This window comes from Polyodon spathula, chromosome 1 (assembly GCF_017654505.1).
Source record: "Polyodon spathula isolate WHYD16114869_AA chromosome 1, ASM1765450v1, whole genome shotgun sequence".
Lineage (NCBI taxonomy): Eukaryota > Metazoa > Chordata > Actinopteri > Acipenseriformes > Polyodontidae > Polyodon > Polyodon spathula.
Window position 1 is genome coordinate 39,388,022 of NC_054534.1, and position 22,928 is coordinate 39,410,949.

The 22,928-nt window shown below is 38.5% G+C and overlaps 1 protein-coding gene across 2 annotated transcripts in view; it reads left to right on the forward strand.

Moving 5' to 3' along the window:
• st8sia5 (ST8 alpha-N-acetyl-neuraminide alpha-2,8-sialyltransferase 5) overlaps positions 1-22,928 on the forward strand; it is a 46,775-nt gene that overhangs the window by 18,439 nt on the left and 5,408 nt on the right. For both annotated transcript variants that reach the window (XM_041255420.1, XM_041255411.1), the window contains 5 exons: positions 1,070-1,162; positions 3,348-3,434; positions 7,211-7,355; positions 15,902-16,014; positions 19,357-19,449. In XM_041255420.1, coding sequence (XP_041111354.1) covers positions 1,070-1,162; positions 3,348-3,434; positions 7,211-7,355; positions 15,902-16,014; positions 19,357-19,449 — 531 coding nt within the window. The remainder of the gene's footprint in view (positions 1-1,069; positions 1,163-3,347; positions 3,435-7,210; positions 7,356-15,901; positions 16,015-19,356; positions 19,450-22,928) is intronic.

Here is a 22,928-nt window from a genome sequence, read left to right on the forward strand (position 1 = left end):
TTAATCAGTAGTGTTAAATAACAGGAAGCATATTAATCTGTGATGATGATAGAAACTATGAAAATAGCTACTACTACTGTTTTTTTATTGTGTGTGCCATCAAAGCTGAATAACTTTGTCTGTTTAACCCTTTAACAGCCTATAGAACAGTAATCAGGGTTGTGCTTTGGTAGGTTGCCATAGGTTTGACATGGAAACTATTAATTTTTTGCGCAGTCTACCATGAAAGTTGGATGTATGTTCTTTTTTAAAGTGTACTATATAGGCCTCGAGTCAGAAAAAAGTAGATGATAACACTTTTGCGGTGGTGATAAGAAACATCAGTGGGTGGTGTTGACAATTACATGACCTTGAGGTGATATTGGATATTGACACTGCATTAATGTGATACACCATTATTTAGATAATTGAAATATGGCAGTTAGTCAGGTGGTTTTGTAACTTCTAGAGGCCAAAGAAAAGAAACTATGCAATACATTCTAGCCAATCATAAGAATTACATCATTGAAAATGGTTGCTAAAAGGATACAAATGTAAACACAGCTGAAGGATTTTTATGCCTACGTAAATTGGATTTAGAATTATTCGTATTTAGCTTACCATTATTTGTGTCAGAATGTATTTGTGTATTAAAATGCATGTTGTGTATCTGGGCTGCTGTACTTTGTACGTTGTGCTATGTTGCTGTCACAGTAACTGTGAATACTGAATTGCAGTGGTCTTATTATTGAAAGTCATATAATTCCATTAAGTGTCCTAACATTTTGCTACAGAAAATGTTACTGTCTTATCTGCAGTGGTAGTGTCCCCCCTCAACTCCCCTTTATCCAAATGCTTTATCTTCCTACCCTCCAACCAGGGATTGCATATATGAGAACTGAATATTCATTTGGCATCCAGCAAGGCATCTGAAGCATATACCTACACTTGTCAAGCATTCTTTCAATTTAAATGTAAAAACATGCTGACTCTGGATGCATTTGCATTGGTTTAGGATGCTTGTTACTATAGTACACTAATGCTGTAGGTTGAAATTCACAGTGTTAGGTAATCTCTTTCTGTTTTGCAGGTACTTTGAATTTTCTGACGGGCCCTATGAGTATAACTCCACATCATGCAAGGAGCTAAGGCAGGAAATCATGGACGTGAAGGTCCTCTCAATGTAAGCACTGCTACAATAAGGTCCCAGAGTAATGTTAATAGTAGGCATATCCTGTAATAGATAGAGACATGCAGTTTGGTGTGTATAATTCTGTGGCAGTGTGCCCTGCCCCTGTCTGTATATAATGTGGGATATTTAGCATTTAGAGTGTTTTTAAAATATATAGTTGTATTTAGGCACAGGAATTGCACAATCACTTCACATGCAGATAAAATGTGTATTAATATATGAACACGGGGAGTGCACAAATTAGTTCACGTGCTGGGATTCAAGTGAATAATTATTTAGTAATTGAATCCTAGCACAGCTGTATAAATAGTTGCACAATTCACTCACTGTGGGTTGTGTGTTCAGGAAGAAGGAACGGGATAGAAAGAGGAGAAATAATTATAATAAAAGAATGAACAATTGCTATCGTGCGGGAGGGCCAGCACGATACCTGTTTGTGCAGTGTTTGTCCACTATTTGTTTGCCTGCCTGTTCGTTTGGCCATTGTGCCCTTTATTTTGAGTGTTTTGGCTGTTCAGCCTTTTATTTTCTGTTTAATAAACCAGCGCAAGCATTCACATTTCACCCTCAGTACTATGTGTTCTGATGTCATCGCTCAGCCATCCTGTGACAAGTTCCTGTATACTATTCCTCTATATGTATCATACATCTGTGCTATTTAACAAATACATGAGTATTTACTTAAATAGATAGTATCACAATGCAATATAAGTTACAACAATGCCTGTAAGATGTATTGGACCTTGCTGTACTATTTCCTCTCTTCCTGGATCATTGACTGCATTCCTGGAATTAGCATCTTCATTCTTTCCGGTCAGGCAGTAGCACAGTGGAGTAATTGCTCAAGTTGCTTGGATAGTCTCCTTGGTGTCATGTGCCGCAGTGACCCCTGTGATGAATGAACTATCTTAGACACCATTAAAATGGCATTTTTAAATTTTCATAAAACGCCTACTGCAAAGGTAATTGTATACAATGAATTAAGGTTAAAACCAGTGTTCAGCTGTCATCTTGTGCCCTTATCTTAACCAGAAGCCTGGTCATTCACAAACTGTCACTTGGCAGCAAGAAATGAAACAACAGCATTTCAGTTGTTTCTTTAGTTATAAATGTGTATTGTTATTTTTAATATTTGTGCTACAACATTATAATAGCTATCTCTTTGACAAGCGTACATGTAGACTAGACATTATCTTTTAGGTTTCTTTTATTTTGTCCATATTTGTCCTTTTATTCTTGACTGTGGTCAGGACCAGAGGCCTTTAAAATGTATGTCTTAAATAATTTGCAGATGTTTGTCACAAACATGATTTTAAGAACAGTCAGTGTTATTTTTAAGTAGCAATTTGTTGGCTGCAATTTTATTTTCAGGATTTAAATTGAAATGCAAGAATGATTTGCTCAGGTAACCTAACAAGTAAGCGGGTCTCTCCGTAATGGGAAAACGAGTGAACAGCAAAACACAGCACTAAAACATTTGCAGGTAAAATAAAATAGTTTATAATTGAAAAAGAATACATGTACAACACTATGAAGATTAAACTGTGATACTGGATCATTAATATTAAAAAAGAAAGAGCTTGTAAAATGTATTGTTGCACACCACTAGTGGTCATTTCAAAACCTCCCCAACTCATAGATTCAGCTTTTATAAGAATGTTGTATTTTTATTTCTTCAGAAATAGCCTAGTTAAAGAAGGGCATTGGCTTAAGCCTAGTAAATAATATAGAAGCAACAATAGACTCACAAAAACACACTATATGATATTAAATAGGTAAGTTAAAATAAATAAAATCTTATGAAAAAGTACAGAGTTATTTCATGTGAATTACTAAGATTGTTCTCACTTTAGTTCAATGTGTACTTACCATTAAAGTTACATAGTGACAACAAATATGACCAAGATAGATGTTCAGGTAGCAATCCCACCTTGTATTTTGTGAAAGGAGTAATTCATTGTTTTCTGATTTATAATATTCCTCTCTCACCCAAAACACTGAAATTAAAAATGATAAATAAGCACTTCAGCTAAGACCACTGCAAGAGTTAACATTGCAACTGTGCTACTAGTTAGCTATGTCTTCTTGACTTAGTTTCTTAGCCCAACATGCCACTGCTTGATGAAGGCAGTGTTATCAAATCTGATCTTTGTTTTTGTCCTTCTATGCTAATCAGGGTGAAGAATTCCGAACTGTTTGACAGATGGAAGAGTCTGCAGGCCTGTAAGTGGCAGATGAATAAGGCAGAGGCCAATGCCTTCAAGTAAGTCAGAGTAAAAGGCTTGCCTTCACCAATTATTAGAATTGTGCCTTTATGATCTATACTCTGTGCCCCAGGTTTATAAAAGGATTCCTCATGTTTTATGACCGTAAAACAGGCGATGAGGGATCTGAATTCTTGGATGGGATTTATATAACACATGCAATGGCATAAACATGCAATAAATATGTGATTTTCAGGGGCAATGTCTCTATGCGCTTTAGCCCTTGATGCATATGTAATTCTGGGGCATTTCTGAACGAAACCGCTAAAATTGGGAGGGGATTTTGCAAATGAGGTCTATTAAATATTCTGTCTAATTTGTTAAAGCTGACGGTAATGTGGGCCTCATATTTGCTTGATTATTTTAAGAACACTGAATAGCAGGCATTAATTTGTCGCAGTCAGACAGTAGGCTATATAAAAGGCAAGGTGATGTGTCTGCAGCAAGGAGACATTGCTTTCAAGGACAAAGAAACATTTAATAACATTTTGCAAAGAGCTAATTTTTTTATACCGTATTGTTTTGCAAACTCCAGTTTTCAATACATGTTTCATAGCTTACATGACAAAAAAGAAAGTCTGCAAATAGAAAATATAGAATCCATGTAAAAAAAGGTTCTTAGAAACACCTAAAAAGGTCTCTCCACAATGGCAAAGCAAGGTTCTAACAACAGCCTTTACTTCTTAGTGTAGGAGATTAAGAAAAGATGGAATGATATTCTGAGGCATACTGAAGAAAAAGTCTTATATACATGTAATACAATGAGGGCTCATCCTCCACTGTTATCTCAGTAATGCCTACAGAATTTAAGTTTTGTAATATGGCATTCTGGTATTTAACAGTAATGGTTTAGGCAGTAGTGTTAAATTTGAGTTTGAAAGGAAACAGTAAAAAAAAGGACAGCGACAGATGACGCAGTTACTTTGTAGCTAGAGCAAATACAGTACAGCTGATTGTAGGCACATCTGAATAATATAGCTATATTATAGACCATACAGATATGCTTTAAAGTGATACATAGAGTCAGAAATATAGGCATACATAAGAAATTGGAGAGTTGTAACTGCATAAGAATTTAAAAAGATATAAGTTGTAGTTAAACTGAAGACTGTTCGTATGAAGCTCTATGGTGTTCTTGTTGTTGAACATAATGTTGTACAATGGAAGGATTTTCCACCCGTTTGACTGCTATGAATGTAAGTAAATAAAACTGATTGTTTCTGAAGTCTGAAAAGTCTATACGCCTAGAATTATTCTATACGAAATAAGAAGTTGAACTAATATGCGAATCACAGTAACTGGATGATGTGTCGTAATGTATAAGCAACCTAGACTACAAACTCTGAAGTGGTACATTTGTTTATTAAGAACCCCCACACATTCTGTGTTTTGTTCATTTGTCCTGGTGATGTATTTTGAACTTGTAACACATCTTCATGTGTTACAAGTACTGCTTGTACCAAAATCTCCACTTCCATATTGGTAAATTTCCGCTTTCACTTCTGAGCATCCCCATCGCCATGGCTAGTACCAGGCTGAGGTCTTTGTGTGCCATTCATTTTCTTTTGGAATGTGTAGCCTACACACGCAGGGTTGACCCAAACCCGCTATTTATTGTGAGAGGTGTGTAATTCTCCACCGCTAATTGCGTGAGGGGTATTTAAATTTTTTGATTGCGGAATCATCTGCTTCACCTAATTAGTCTTATAAAATAGGTCGTTATTTTGATGCTGTGTGTAGCCGTACTGAACACACACACATTACATGGCTTTTTGTGGTCGGTTTTTCCCCTTTATAAATGTGTTCTGTAAACTGATATGGCTACAGGACATGCATGTGGTCCACATATCATTCTGTGATTTACCACATCATAACACTAAGTGCCTAATGCTTCATTAAAACAGTGACCAGTTTTGTGCACATTCAGCAAAAAGGGTTGAGTTTGCCGTTATTACACTACCCTTCTGTACATCATTTTATAGCTTAAATGGCATTATCATGTTATCCAGCATGTAATACTTAAGCAATAAGACACGACAGGGTGTGGGATACACTCTAATATAATATAATATGTTCTAATAAGCGTTATAAGTCATGAGGCGAAGCCGAGTGGCTTTAACCTCCCAGGGCGTGTGGATATTAGAGTTTATCCCACACCCTGAAGTGCTTTATTGCGCTTATAAAATGGATCAACCAACATTACAAAAAAAAGTACTTACAAAAAAGTATTTTTATTAAATATTCTTCCACCTCTGCCTGAAAAGTAGTCTCTCAAAACATAAAAAAAACAAAAACAAAAATGCATTAATTAAAAAATAATTTCAGATGTTGAATAGAAAATTGCCATTGAAAGTACAGTTTTGATTCATTACACTTCTTGTAATTCTTGGTTTATTCATTACATTTTAAAGTAACTGCACAAATGAGTCTGCCTTTAAATCATGCAGCACAAATAAGTCTGCCTTTAAATCACGCAGACCCTTCCTCACAAGACCTGCAGTAGTATCAGGTGAGAGTGCGTTTTTTTTTTTTTTTTTTTAATAATCCTTTGTTATCCGGGGTAGTAACAGGATGTATCCATACCAGATTTGTGCTACAGCTTCACAGTGGCGAGAAAGACATTATTTGCATGGGATACCCGGTTACTTATCAAATTGACTTTGCAATTTACAGCTTGGTAATGTGGAGAACTACTGGGCCAGTGTTAAGGAACAATTTTAAACAATGCAGGGCACAGCAGAAAACATGATACCATCGTACCTGGACACATTTAAAAGGCATGGCAGGAACTGTCGAGATGAATTTATAAATGTTCAGCATCAGATCACACAGCTGCGAAGGGGGTGGGTCCAGTGGCAGCAAGCACACATACCGAAGAACAGACAACGGGAGCAACGACAACAAAACATGTTTCAACACCAAAGACTCTTTTAAGAGGGATATTTTATTTATATATTTAAATATTTTGTGAAAAGCTGAAAGTTTAAGAGGTATTTTTTAAACTATTTATTTTCAAAATGGGATTGGGAAACGCTGTAGTTCAGGGAGAAGGAACAGAGCGATCAGAATGGCGAGTTTTGAATTTATTTGAATACTTTTGCTTTTTTTTTCACTAATTTAATTAATCATTGGTGTCTGGTTCAGGTTCATTTAATATCTCATGTACACTTCGGTTTCCGAAAAGTTCAACATTTACATAAATCTCAACTTTCATGTTTATTGGGATAAATTCCAATATGTCTGCCGTTTTTGTTTTTAAATTCTAGTATATTGATATCTGCCAGTGATTTGCCCATTTTTGAAAAAAGTGCGGACCCATGGTGATATGCTGTAATATCAACACCCCCATGTGACCTGTTTTGACCAATGAGGATAGAGTATTTTAAATACCCATTTTATAAAATACAGTATGCATCATGGGGTATGAGGCGTTGAAAGTGAAAAAAATATATATTCTTTTTAGGATATTTAACCCTCTATTGCATTAATTATTGTACTTTCTCAGAAATAATATTATATTTGTATTTAATATGATCACTTTTCATTATACAAGTTTAGGTGTGTTTTCTTCTAGGATATTGTTACATTTCTACTTGTATTTATTTTTTTTTATATAAAATTGAACATTTCATAAAAACCTCAGTATGGCAGATGCTGTATCTCTATAACGTATAAACACACACACAAAAAAAAAACAAACAAAAAAAAACTAGTAAACTCAAAAAGGTATGTGTTTATCTTGTAGAATCATGTTTGTATTGTGTGTTTCCCTCAGAGCTTCTCTGTCTCGATGTTGCAATGCCCCGGCATTCATGTTTACCACCCAGAGAAACACTCCCTTTGGAACAAAGCTCCGTTACGAAGTGGACACCAGCGGGATCCTGCACATCAGCCCTGGAATCTTCAAAATGTTTCCCAAAGTGAGTGCAGTCACATGACAGAAACTGCATTCAAAGTGATACACAAGAACCCCCAAGCTCCCTCTCTCATGTTTTCTGCTGACCATATTCACGTCAGAATCCCTCAAGGCAATCATGTTAGTGAACTCTCAAGTAATACATTACGAGGGGTTCAAGGCTGTAATAATGATGAAATATGAAATTTTGATGTGACAAATAACCCAGCAGGAGAGCAATGCAGGGCTCCTTGTGGAGGCCCTGGCACAATCTGCAACCTGGCAGGAGCAAGAATCAAAGCATGCTCACATGGCTTCACTGCATTCAAAATAGCTGGCATGTTACTGGGTGAGCCACTTTACTTACTTTATACCTTCTTTGTTGTAATGACAAAATATGATATTTTTCAGAGTATATAACATTTGAGGCTTACTTACTATATTACATATATTGAATGCAAGTATAGTACAAAGTCTTTGAAAGTAGTGCATTATCACTCCAGGGATGGCTGTAATGATGAAGGTTGACTACTACTCTTCCCTTTTAGGGGGGGGGGGGGGGGGGGGGGGGGGGGGTCAGGGGAGTCTTCCAAGATGTAAAGATGTAGGAAAATGCTATTTTGACATCAGAGATGGAAAAAACAAGTTGCGAGCCTCAAAGCGGGCTGGTGGAGGGATTAAGCTTGTGATGGTATTGGATGATGAGAGCTGGGGGAAGGGGGTGACTGAGATTGATGTAAACTTGATGTGATACTTGAATGCCCCCTTATGCTCTGAGGGGTTAGTTTCCATTCTGAACAATGCACAGTGCTCTTCTCTTATGCCGAATTCCCCTTGTGCAAATTGTAAACCTCAAACCTGACATGCAGGCTTTTTTTAAAATTATTTTTTTAATAAAGTAATATAATATCAAATGTTTTTAGGTGCCATGGAATGAAAGTCCATATAAATTACATTAGGCAATAATCCTAGCTGGATTGGTAATGTACTCTTATTGTATATGTCACTACACATTGAAAATTATAAAGGAATGGGTGATTGCTGAGGTTAATCAAGGATGGAAGAAAGAGTCCATTCTGAGACGCTTCAAAATCCGCAGGAAATCAAATTCCTTCTAATTTAATCAAAGCTAATCCAAGTCAGATTGACTCATTTGTGATTTTGTTTTTCCTTTGCTAATGTACACATATGTTGCTATCCAAGCTGTGCGTCTGTGCTGCCAACAAGGACTCCTTGTGCTTGTTGATAATAACTTTTTGTCTAAGCATTTTACTAAGTTCATTATTATCCGTAACTATTATACACTCAATAATGCTACATTTAGAAATGCTGAACGAACCATAATAAATATGTTTCTTTAGTATAAGTATGTTTCTTTTTAGTTCTTATAATTATATAATTATATGGTAATCAGATTGTGATATGTGATTTGTATGGTAATGCATGATACTGTATTTAAATGAGCACCCTGCTTTGAGTAATGAAATGAACTTCGTTCACGTCATATTTGCTAAAGGTCAATAACTGTATTGTGCTTATTAAAGTGAGCGATAATTAGTTCATTTGAACACCAGGCTTTAACCACGGATAGGCGTGCTATTTAAACCTATTTGTCTAGCCTGAAAACAGTGATGTGCAGTTTGATTCTTTTTACTAACTCGATTTATTTAATTAATTCAGTTTAGTGAATCAGTTCAACAGATTTGTTCGTTTGATTCACTGACTCACAAACGCGAAATAAGTACATCTTGCTGAATTACTTGGTTATGAAAATTTATTTAAACGGAACAATTCTGGCAGCAAGGGTGAGTTAAGACTGTTCACTTGGTGCGTCACACCGTAGAAAAATATATACATATATTTATATCATAAGGAACGTGAAAATGTCTATATAAATTCAAATATACTAAAGTATACTACTTCATACAAAACACATTAACTAGAAGTAGCTTTCCTAGAATACTTATAAAAAAATCTCAATATCACAAATGTAATACAATGGAGGAAATAGAAGAGTATTTTACTTTCTTTGGAAATCTCAAACAGTAAAAATAAAAAGATGTTAGAGTATATTATACTAAGTCTCAATATTTAATTTATATTCAAAATGTAACATTAATGACAAGCTGTGAAAATGTGAAATAGTAAACAGTACCACTTTGAAATGTACCATTTTATGACTTCTGTCAGGACTTCTTTTCTCGCACACTTGATAACAATGCTCATTAAGTGTTCTAATTCTGCAACTTTTACACACAATGCCTGTTGATGCAGAATCCAGTGTAAGTCATTTCTTTCTTAACTTTTTTCCAGCACTCTGCTAGCCAATCCAACCTTTTGCTCAGTCATGGTGCACCCTCTGTTGTAATCCCATCAGATAGTTTTTTTTTACAATTTAATTCTGCACTTTCCATGGCTTCTTGGAGTTAAAAAAAAAAAAAAAAAAAAAATCCTTTGCTTTTGATGAGACTCCTAGCTTCTTTAATTTCGAGTAAACTCAAAATACGTTGCTTTGTGCAGCGTATCATAGTGATGTTGTATGGTATATTAATCTTTCATAACTGCAGCCGTTGCACTGCAAATCAAATTAACGATTTTGGAATCTTCTGTGTTCCGCCTCCACCTTTCGCTTCCGTGACATCTCCAGTTACTTTTTTTCACTACTGATTTTAAATTTTAAACAAATTAAAATAAATTGTTTAAACAAGCCTTTGTTTCTCTACCCTAATCAAAATTATGTGCGTGAGGAAACCAGTCCTGTGTGCTATTTGATTGGCTATTTTGCTACCTCTGTGAGCTGTGATTGGCTTAATGGGAATGTCACTCATACAGTGCAGACTGCACATGTTGAATACGTGTGTTACTCAAGTGCACTCCACTATAACGGACTCCAAGGGACATGGAAATCAGTACTTTATAAGCAAAGTATGTAGTAAACACAATTCGAAATGCTGCTGGTAACTGTGAACATACAGTTACCTTAAATATAAACAATACGAGAAAGCTTAACTGCCAAACAACTGAAGTTTATTATTAAATGTAATTAATTGTATACATTATACGTTTTAAACTGTACAACAGCTGTGCCAACAAAAACACAATAAAATTAAACAGCAGCTGTTTTTCACAAATGTTGCCGTGATTGTCATTTACTCTCCCGGATGTACCTTATTTGCGTAAAATATCTACCTATGGAACAAGAAAACTGTATCTAATAAAGCAGTACTGTGTGTATTAAACTGCACATCTTAAATGCAAAAGACATGCTGTGGCGGGGTGTCCCGTCCCTGTGCGTATTTTATGTTTATATGTATTGGTGTAGTGGTGCAGGGAGTGTGGGTTATGTAGCACAGGTGATTTAAATGTGTATTTAGGCACAAGGATTTCACAGTCACTTCATGTGCAGATTAAAAAGGTATGATGTGTGTGTGTGGAGTAATGGGTGACAGGGAGGAAGTTATAATTCCCTCTGCAAAAACGTGGGAATGTGGCCGTGAATTGAATAAGTGATTAAATGATAAATTAAGGCCCCAGCCATAGGTGTATAAATAGTGTGATCATAGTTGATACTAGGTTGGAGTGTTCTGGAGTGAATAACGGGAGGAAGAGAGAGAAAGGTGAGGTAAAATAATAAACATAATTGCTACGCGTGCTGGTCCAACACCAGCACAATACTTGCTTTAGTTATTATTTGTTTGTCTATTTGTTTTGGCCAAAGTGCCGTTTTGTTTGTTCTTTGTTTTGTTTTGTGTTTAAATCTTATTTGTAAATTAACTCATGCTTCAGCGCTTTCATACACCAGTTCTGTCTGTGTCCATTATCCTTCCTGGTTTGACGTCACCACAAGCCATCCGGGTCACATATGGTGTCAAGAAGTGGGAAACAGTGCTTCCAAAGAAGAATTTTTTTTTGTTTGTTTTTTGAATGAAGAGGATGGGGGAGGGTCCATGGTGCCAGCACTGCAAAGTGGTGGAACACTACACCAACGAATGCCCCTTTCCAGAGGAAACGGAAACTAACCTGGAGAGGTGGTGGTGATGGTTGGGGGGGGGGGGGGGGGGGGGGTCCATGGTGCGAGGTGCAGAATGTATAGGCATGTCAGGGATGGGTGCCCATAAGAAAACCCTCTTTTCTGGGGTGCTAGCAGTTGGGGCGAGGTGGAGTCGGATGAGGACTGATTCCTCTGGGAAAAAACGCAATCCCAGCCACCTGCCCAAAAGAAGGGGAGGAGTGGCTGACCCAGGAAGAAGGGGAAAAAGTCAGTACAAGCTCCAATGCCCATGATGGAGGAGCCCAAGCATCCAGCGCCACGATGGAGGATCCTGAGCACTAGGAACACGAGCATCCAACGCCCTCGAGGGAGAACTGGGACTGGCTAATGGACCCTAAGGTGGATCTTAGGGAGGTTCTCCCAAGGGCGGTTGACCTGCTGTGGGCCAGGGATGGGGAGCGATAGGAAGCCTGGGAACAGCAACACCGCCCAGTGTCACTCTCAGACATTTCAGACATGGTATTCCACTACATGGGCGCAGATCTGAAAGAGGCCCCTTCATCTCTACTCCCATGAAGAGGAGCCACGCCTGCCGCAGACTACTTGCTGCTCCCGCCTTCACTGCCAGGGGGAGACTACCTGGTGCTCCACCTATGTTAAAACCCATATTGTTTGGCAGGGACATGCCTCCTCAGTACGTTATGAACTGAACTCCACTCTAACATGATCCATATAAGTGCAGTGCACCTGTATTAAAGAGGTGGGTTGTTTTAAAGAATTCTGAAACGATACAATACAACAACGCAATTTTATAAAGTAATGGGTGGGCCACCAAAAATTGCCCCGTGGGCCATATGTTTGACACCCCTGTTTTAGAGTATGCTAGCTATTAACTATTTATTTTAAACTATGTCATTCAGCTTGAACTACAAACTATTTAACAATCTGCGATTTACACAAACAAGCCCTGCTAACGCTCATAGGGAATTATATAAAATTTCCCACAGAGGACAGGTTTACAGGACTCACATAGCACTGTCACCCCGATCCATGGAGCCTCTGCAGGGCGGCAATGTCGACAAGGAAGAAAATCGAGGCTACATCTCATCAGTTAATATTTCTCGATGAAGCAGAAGAAAAAGAAAAAGATGACATTGTACAACATGACTTTTATTGTGTATGCATTAAAGGAGAAAGTAAAAGGGCTTTTTTTTTACACCAGACAAGGAATATATGTTAAAATTGAAAGGTAAGCAGTGCAGTTTCACTTTATGTTGCCTCTGCCTGCCCCCTGATGACTGCTGTTTTTATTGATCGCTCAGTCTTGGTCAGTGTAAGCCACTTCCACCTTCACAATAAGGTACTGACCAAAAGATACGCCTGGACTGCTGGGGCTTTTTATGTCATGGTGGGCATGGGTAAGTCTCTGACATTATCATGCACATTAAATTATTGCTCACAATACATTTACTGTGCAAGGTATGGTATGTAAATTAGCCAAACACTGCGCATTAAATGAATGCATTCTGTTAGTAAATGGGGCAGTAAATTTAGATTTATTATGCACGTTAGGCTCACTACTTTGTGTGCGCGCTAACTCTAAATTTAGTGCCCTTTAGTAAATGAGGCCCAAAGAGTAAAACTATAATAAGCAATACTTGGAGTTACTAAAATATGAAAATAGTTTTAAAAAATGTAAAAACTTCCTTTTTTTATGTTTTGTTTTGTTTTTACTATTTCTCTATAAACTGAATTAAACTGCTGATGTACAAATGTTTTAGTTTGTTGCATCACAGATACAAAGTAATTTCCAAATATTACTGCTTCTTTGTGGAATTCTGATTATTCATGATATTCTTTCAGTTGTGTAACTGCTTAACCCCATATTTTTAAAGGACGTGTATATAATCTGTCAAGTTTTTCTGCATTTTATCCTGTTTTTCTACGAAAAAAAGTATGCAGTATTTACAGTAGGCTCCATCATCAACTGTTGAATAAAGCATCCAAGAAAACCATGTGAGCCATTCCCTCCTAAATGACCCAGCTTTGCTGTCTGATGTCTTCTGCTTTGGGAATTCATATTTCTCATGAGGCTGCCATGGCTGCATGAAAAGCTCATAGCGCTTTGCATCTGAAAAAGAGTGTGTGTTCTTACAATACAGTACACTGTCATTTGGGTGGCTGTTCTCAGTAGAAGTACCTGAATCTAATTCTGCAAAGACAAAATAATTGTTTTATTTTGCTTATTTCTATTCCTTTCCTACACCACTCTCACTTAAAAAATGTACAGATAAATAAATAAAATAAACACAATGCCAGGAGATTTACAGTCTGTATTTAAAATAATAATAATAATAATAATAATAATAATAATAATAATAATAATAATAATAATAATAATAATAATATTTTTATTTTACAGATAGGCTAATCTCATATATAATCATTTTGTTTGTATCATTATAAACATATTTGTCAATCTTCCTGTTTTAATAGTTTTTCAGTCGATTGATCGTTTATGTCCAGTACATAACTAATATTGCTTCTGTTCAAATCTTGTTAAAAAGTTTAATAATTTGTATATATTCCAAAAAAATGTACATTTGGTAAGTAGCAACTAGGTTTGCAAAACTAAATCGAAAGGGAAAGGTGTATTTTAAACAAACGTTTTTGCCAGGGAAAGTTTGACCTGAAGTGCTTCTAAACAAAAACAAAACAAAAAAACACCTAAACAAGTACACGCTTGACCACAAAGCAGATTCAGAAATTATCGTATAAATTACACAACACGATTTTTGTAATCAGCTAATAACTTAGCAACTGTGTTCTTTTTTTTTTTAACTTTACAAGATTTATGCATTTAAATGTCAGGTTAATTTATTAAGAAAGCAATATGACGCATTTGCTAATTTACAAAAAAAAAAAAAAAAAAAACATAAATAATACCAGAACAGTATGGCAGCCCTTTCTGGGGTTTTTTGTAACCAATAGAAGATTGACCTTTTCCACAGCAAGTCAATCAGGAGTGATACTAGTGAGACGTAAACATTCCCTAGGTCAGCTACCTCGGGAACAAGAGGTGACAAGTGAAACAAATCACCAGCACATTGCTGTTTTCAGGAATGCATCACATTCAGCTTATTTATTTAAAACAAATAAAGAAGTCTTGAATGTCGAAAGTGGACTGATATTTGTTTTTTGAGTGGTTCACGTGAACCGATGTGAACGGGTCTAGTGTAAATGATCACTGACTGAATAACAAAACATTGTTTTATTGAGGTTCAGCCCAAAGTTTCTAACAAAATGTGACTTTCAACAGAAGCAAATCATACTAAGCCACCTACTGAAGTGTCCGTCTGGACTGATTTGGGCACCTGACCACAGGTGGTTGCTGAAGTGCAGGCAGCAGGAGAGCTAGCCCCATTTGATTTCCTCCACAACCTTGCAGGAGAGCACCAAGACCCCAGCAGTGCTCCCTGCGGATGCCCAGACAAAATCTGCAGCTTGGCAGGAGCAAGAATCAAACCCTGCTTACTTGGCTTCACTATATTCCAAACAGCTTTCCTTTTACCGGATGGGCCACTGGGGACGCAGATATATGTTTTTCATTTACTTTTTTTTTTGCTTTATTACTTATTTTAGACCTTATTTGTTCTAATAGCAAAAGATTATCTTTTTCTTATTTTCAGAATGTATTATTGTGACAGAGATTGAATGATTCTTGGTGTTAGATCTAGAAAGGGGGCAAAGCTATGGTAAACGAACCCAATGACCCGGAAGAGAAACGGCGTGGCTTCCATGGATTGGAGGAGCGGATGCGCTCGTTGACAAAGCGGTCACAGGTGACGTTATAAAAAGGTGACGTAGTGATGTGATCTGTTCCTTTGTGAATGGATATATTAAAGGACCAGAAGGAGAACCTATATTGGGAAACGTGAGTGTTTTATTTGTTTTTGTTTGTTGTTAATAATACTGTTTGTAGTTATTTGGATGGCTAACATGATCCGAAGCTGTCACACTTTTGTTTAACACTAAAGAACTGTATTCACCACGAGCACTAGAGCACACACTGTGGAGTGGTGTTTGTGTTTGTTATGTGTTACGTGTGGGTGAACTGAAAATGGGACTGTTATTCATTCGTGGCCAACCAGGGGATTACAAATAAGCAATACACACCACTGTTTTGCTTTATTACCAATGTTATTATTTACTGTTGTTTTGCCATCAGGCCATTGGATTTAAAGAAAAAAACATTAAAACAACATTGCACCTCGATTATAATTGTCTGTCTGTTTATTGACCACCTGCACACCGCTAACCACTTTGCCACAATTACATATGGGGCTTCCTTACTGTATTACCTATCTTGAATGCAAGTATAATAAAAAAAAATGTTTGAAGAAATGGTGACATATGGCGTGACAAATGGTGACAACTCAATGATATACTGTGACTGAGCAAAACATGAATAAGAGTGAATAAAAATGGTGACATGAATAAGAGTGGGGGCTCAATGGTTAGAGTGTTTATGTGAAAGGGTTGTCCTTACAATGATGTATATTTTATCCATCTTTCTTAAGGATATGCCATACTCTCGGTCCCAGTTCAAGAAATGTGCAGTGATTGGCAATGGGGGAATCTTAAAGAACAGCAAGTGTGGGAAGGCGATTGATTCAGCTGATTTTGTTTTTAGGTAAGCCTTTTACATACATACTCACAGGTTTAGCTTTTAAAGGTGATGACATCTGTAAACCTAAAGTCTAAAGGCCCTGATTTAATTGTGTTTTATGTCTTCCACATGCAGTTTCACTGACCACAGAGATACAACAGACTGAACTAAATAGAGCTTAAATATTAGTGAGTCTAGCACTTTTACCATTCATTATCATAAGAGTGCTTTGTGGTTGTGACCAAATATTGTAATTGTTTTATTTATTTTTTATAGTGATTGTAGCAACCAGAGTAATTCCATAAGTCATACCTGTTTTGCATTTCTATTTGCTACATGGGTCTCAAACATGCAGTTGTGAAAGAAACATGTTATAGCAACAATGTATTTATTTAACGCCTTTATCCAAGCCAACTTACAGGTGTTATAGGGCAGTACAGGGTATCCAAGGCAACTTACAGGTGTTATAGGGCAGTACAGGGTTATGATGCAAAATAAACATTTAAATGCAGTATAGTTTACAGTAGCGAGAAAAGGATGGATTTAAGAACATAAGAACATGAGAAATTCAAGAATGAGAAAAGGGCATTTGGCCCACCTGTGCTCGCTCGCTTTGGTGCCAGCGTTTTCTGTTAGCACTCAGGAATGGAAAAACTAAAAAACGTAAACAGGTTAGTAGGGGAAATGAAACCTGTGGGAATCTGTAGCTAGACGGACCACCTCTCCTCCAGGCAGCTAGCTAAAGGTCTTATTGTAGTCACAGAGGGGGTTATACAGTATTGTTCATGACAGCATCTAGTCTTTTCTTGAAGGATCCAATAGTTTCTGCTTCAGCAACTCTGTCCAGCAGCCTGTTCCGATGGTTCACCAACATTTCAGTTAAAAACCTCGTTCTCCCCTTAGTTCTGAATATGCCCTTCTTCAGCTTCCACGTGTGGCCCCTGGTTCTGTTCTGTGTGACCTGTGGAAAATAATTCTCAGAAGTTACCCCAGGGCTTTTGTGAGGGTTCCCGAATAACTCAGAAGTTACCCCAGGGTTTTTGTGAGGGGGATGCCCCATTTAACTCCCTTGACCATTTTAAATACTTTTATAATTTGCTGACGACTGAAGGATTTCTAGGCTATATAGATTTAGCTTTTTAGTTTCTAGGCTATATAGATTTAGCTTTTTCAGTCTTTCTTCATATGACATGCCTTTTAATCCTGGAACTTCTCTAGATTTGAATTCAACTGCCTTGGCTATATAACCTAACATTCTATTTGCCTTTTTATAGTGTTTTATGCACTGTCTAGTTGTCTTAAGAGTTTCATCCACTAATACCCCCAAGTCCTTCTCGTACATAACTTCCTCTATTTTGTTACTGTTCATATTGTACAGGCCTCTAATGTCTTTGCACTCTATGTGCAAGACATTGCATTTATTCATATAAAATTTGGTTGATGTTGCAAAGAAAGAAGCGGTAAGTGCGTGTCAGGGAAGAAATGTGTTGAGAGATGGAGAGGAAGGGGTCAAGAGTAACTATTTTTTTAGCTGAAGGATATGGAAAAAGAGATAATCGAGGGAGACTGAGCTGGAGAGGTCAAAGGAGGGAGAGGAAGCAGAAGGAAAGAAGAGGTTAGGTTTGGAGAGGTGGAGTTTGAGGTGGTGTGAACGAGTCCAAGTTGAGATAGCTAAGAGGCATTTTGAGATGCAGAAAGAGATGTGAAGTAGAGCAGGGGCAATGGATTGGAAGAAACAAGTAGGAAGGGATCCAGGGCACAAGTAGTTGGCCTAGAGTTCAGGAGAAAGAAGCGAAGGTCAGAGTCGGATAGTGGCATGAAAGTTGAAAATGAGAGAGGTGGTGGGGGTCAGATCAGGAGAGCAGCTTCTGAATGTCCACTACTAAGGAGGCAAAGTCATCAGGTTTAAAGGAAGAGGATTGGGAAGGGGATAGGTATTTTAGGTGGAGAAAAGTCAGCAGGGTTTGGTAGTGGAGGACAGAAAAAAATAAACAAGGCACGGGGGCCAAAATAAAGAGTTAAACAAAACATAATTTAGAAACAATAAGTATCTTTAGCCTGGGCAATGACCTTCACTAAAGATTGTAGTTTTCTCCAAACTGTTAATGACACAACTTTGATATTTAACAATAAAAGCGCACATGATGCATAATTTACTATACGGCATAATAAGGTTCCATTATAATAACATTCATGGTTCCAATTCAGCCTGTAAATCCCTGCAACTTGTGGCAGTGGAACGGTATGTTTTTCTTTCAGTTTGTAGATTTTTGCTTGCCATTGTAACTGTGTCTGTTTGGGTGTTTTTGTTATTTCTGTATACCCCAAGGTGTATAATAACAAAAACACCCAAACAACCACAGTTACAATGGCAAGCAAAAATCTACAAACAGAAAGAAAAACATACCGTTCCACTGCCATATCCAAGTTGTGTCATTAATTGTTTAAATTTAAATTTTCCTCAGCAACACAGTGTGACTGTACACAGGGAAGACAATATTTCAACATCAGATTTTTCAGAAACTGATAGGGAGACTTCCCAACTCAACGGTGTATAGATGATTGTGCATGTGTTGTGTCAGGAAAAGCATATGAAAACCAAATACGAAGGATGAAAAAATGCAATATTTATTTTTTTAGGTCAGATCGTCCCCAAAGACCTCATTCCAAAAGGAAATACATCGTTTCTGAATCTCATTTGCTAGTTTATATGATACCTGTCCATTCTGCAAACATCCTGAGTCAGCTAGAAGTATATCTAAGACTTTGGGCAGGTATATTAAAATAACAGTGCTGCTGTAATTGTGGGTAGGTCCCTTCATTAATTGAAAATGAGAGCAACTCCATCTTGGGTTTCCTTTTCCCCACAACCACTTACACAACACAGACATTCCTTCCTTCCTTCCGGACCATGTTTGTCACACAGACTAATTTGTTTCAACACAGAGGTAATATAGCTTATACAACACTTCATTGGGCATGCACTGGTATGTTTCAGAGCGCATGTGAGGGTACATGTGGAAGTTATGTTTTTTGGCTCAGAAGAGATGCTTGAGAATAGTAATTTTGGACATAGCAGTTTGACATTATGCAGATGTTTGGGCGCACATGGATTATTATGCAGTGACCAAATACATACGGAACAGCAATGTGGGATAGTTTGTGTTTTATTTTTCATGTAGCGCTGATGTACCATTTAACCCCTGTGGTTACCCCTGGGCTTATGTGGAATTAACCTCATCCCTGCCAAACTGAAATGATAATAGCCAATCCACTATTTACAAGTGCAGGACTGCTGCCCTGTCACACCATTCCTAATCTCTTGGGATCCAAGTGGTAACTCCATTTTCTTCTTTTCTTCCATAGATGCAACTTACCTCCCATCTCTGAAGAGTATGCAGCGGATGTTGGGTACAAAACAGACATTGTGACTATAAATCCCAGTATTATAACTGAAAGGTACAGTGGCTGTTATTGCATATAATATTTTCTTTTTTATGGTTTCAGTTAGGTTTCCTTCAGTCTCCAAATAAACAGGAGAGCGTGAGCTGGAACTGTACAGTTTTAGTTGCTGAATTACTGCGTGAGCAGTAAAGTACTGTGAATAATTAAAGCATTGTTATTAGTTGTAAAGTGCCCAGTCTTGTGAAAATGTCAGGGGCAGCATTTGTGCACAAGGATATTAGAATAGAAATCCACATGCATATTCAGTTGTTCATGTTCATGCTGACAGAATAAAAGAAAATAAGCGACACATTAAACTAAACCAAGAAAGTGAACTGAGAGACAAGCAATCCATTTGTGCAGCTGTTACACATGCTTTAATAAAAGCTTGCAGAATGACTGTGTTAATGAGTTTGTCAGAGTGCTGTGCTTTGCTGGACAGCCATTGGTTATTGCAGTACTGTCCATCAGCTAAAACACCGCCTAGCCGACAATCTTAATTGTAAATATTTGACAGAAAATGGTGATGCTTGGTAAACTTATGAAATGCATTGCTGGAAATACCCAGTGTGATTTTTGACGCATCTCCCGATGGCTTGCACTGTCCAGATCTGTCAATTTTATTTTCTTTTTATGATTTCACGGCTAATAAACCTGGATTGTTTTGTGCTGATGTGTGACAGAGAGCGAATTAATCCTAGTCAACAGTCTCCCTCCCGACCTGTGAGGGCGCTGCATAACAGGAACAGTGTGTGCTGGACTTGATGGTTTGGCAGTTCATTCCAGTGTCAGTTCGAAGCCAGCCATCTAGGAAGGGGGCATAGTCACAATGCCCGAAGTCATCGACCTAATGCGGTACACGATGTGTAAGTCATGGATTGGAGGAGACGTGATTGAACTAGCTATCACAGGGGACTAAGGGTATAACAGGATGTGGTGATGTAATTTGTTCCTTTTGATGTTCTTACTGAGTGTTTCGTGTTTTGTTTGTTGTGCTAACTGTTTGTCATTTGTCTTTGCTAATCTTGGACTACACTACACCACTGTTTCACAAACTGTTTGTCTTGCACCACACCTGCACAAGAGCGCTTGCTATTGGGAGAAGTGACCGTGTTGGTGTTGGTGTTGTGTGTTAATTATTGTTTCAGAACAGAAACCCTTGTTTTGCACGGAGCAATACACATTGCCCGTGCTTATTATGTAGGCAAGACATGCAACCCAGACAAATAAAGGAGCTGTTTTATTGAACTTTCACTGTCTTGTATGTGTTATTCCTGAACACTGCACTAACTACACTTGCGCACGACAAACCTCTTTGCCACATGTGCTGTCAGAAGCAGAACTATGGACATCACAGCACTCTCCATGCTGCTGGAAGCACTGGAACAGAGACGAGAGGAGGCGGAGAGCAAGAGAGAGGAGAGCTACGCGGCACTGATCGAGAGGATCGGCATCAGAAATGCACCCCAACTACCAGCAGGACCTGTGATGGCGCCCCCTAAAGCATGGGCACAGAGGATGACAACAGAGGATGACCAGGAGGCTGGCTACTACCATGTCATGGCCTCGGGAATACTGGACTAGCCAGCTTGGCTCCTGCTTAATCTGGGAAGCCCAAGTAGCTTACCAGGCCATGAGCAATGAAGAGGCCAGCCAGTATGACCTAGTCTTCACATCAAGGGGGAAACGCATTGGGTGCGTTTCAGGGAGTACCTGTGGACACCAGAGACCTGCCCTAGGGTGGTTGCCCTACGGTTGTGTGACCACATGGTGCACACTCTTTGCCCCACGGGGGTACAAATGGGCGAAGCCATCATCTTGGAGCACTTCTGCCATGTGGTCGGCACCTAGACTCAAACCTAGGTACGGCACCACAATCGAGCCACCCTGGAAGCCACAATCTGACTGATGGAGGATTTCGAGGACTCTCTGATCTCCTCTCCAATCAGCCTGCTGACCCCTCCCTCTCCACTAAGCTGCAGGGGATTGGTTCCACCTCCACCGTCACCCCTCATCCCGCTGCAATCAGACTGCCCAGATCACTGAATGCAAAGGGCAGCCCAACCTCCCTACCATGAAGACAACAGCTGGCCCCCAGCTGTGGTAGATTCAATGCTCCTGACCCACTGCCGGGACTGGTCACAGTATAAACAATTAATTAAAAATTCAATCATGTACTTTGGCCCTTACAGCTTTGGCCCTTCCCATCAGAGTGAAGTTGTCAGCACACAGGTTCTAGAGGCACATCATGCCACGATCAAAAGAAATTCCTGAAGACCTCTGGAAAAAAAGTTCATGATGACTATCAGTCTAGAAAGGGTTACAAAGCCATTTCTTAGGCTCTGGGGCTCCACCAAACCACAGTCAGAGCCATATTGTCCAAATGGAGAAAGCTTGGGACAGTAGTGAATCTTCCCAGGAGTGGCCGTCCTGCCAAAATCTCTCCAAGAGCAAGGCGTAAAATCATTCAGGAAGTCACAAAGAACCCTAGAACAACATCTAGGGATCTGCAGGCCTCTCACCTTGGCTAAGGTCAGTATTCATGACTCCACCATCAGAAAGACACTGGCAAAAATGAGATTCATGGCAGAGTAGCAAGGCGGAAACCACTGCTCACTAAGAAGAACATGAATGCTCATCTCAGATTTGCCAAAAAGCACCTGGATGATCCTCAAAAGTTCTGGAACAAAAATGGAACTTTATGACCAACATGGGCCCCGTTATGTCTGGTGAAAACCAAACACTGCATTCCAGAGTTAGAACCTCATACCAACGGTCAAGCATGGTGGTGGTAGTGTCATTATTTGGGGATGCTTTGCTGCATTAAGACCTGGATGACTTGCCATCATTGAAGGAACCATGAATTCTGCTCTGTATCAGAGAATTCTACAGGAGAATGTCAAGCCATCCGTCCGTGAGCTGAAGCTGAAGCACAGCTGGGTCATGCAGCAAGGCAATGATCCGAAACACACAAGCAAGTCTATATCAGAATGGTTGAAGAACAAGAAATTTAAAGTTTTGGAATGGCCTAGTCAAAGTCCAGACCTAAACCCCATTGAGATGTTGTGGCAGGACCTGAAACGAGCATTTTATACTCGAAAATCCACAAATGTCACTGAGTTGAAGAAGTTCTGCATGAAGGAGTGGGCCAAAATTCCTCCACAGCACTGTAAGAGACTGGTCAATAACTACAGGAAGCGTTTGGTTGCAGTTATTGCTGCTAAAGGTGGCGTAACCAGTTATTGAGTCTAAGGGGGCGATTACTTTTTAACACAAGGCATTGGGTGTTTCACAACTTTCTTTAATAAATAAATGAAATAAGTATCAAAATTTTGGGTTATTTGTTCACTCAGGGTTCCTTGTATCTAATATTAGATTTTGGTTGAAGCTCTGCTAACATTCAGTGTCAGAAACATGCAAAAATGCAAAAAAATCAGACAGCGGGCAAGTACTTTTTCACGGCACTGTATATGTATATATTAGGAGGCAGTTAC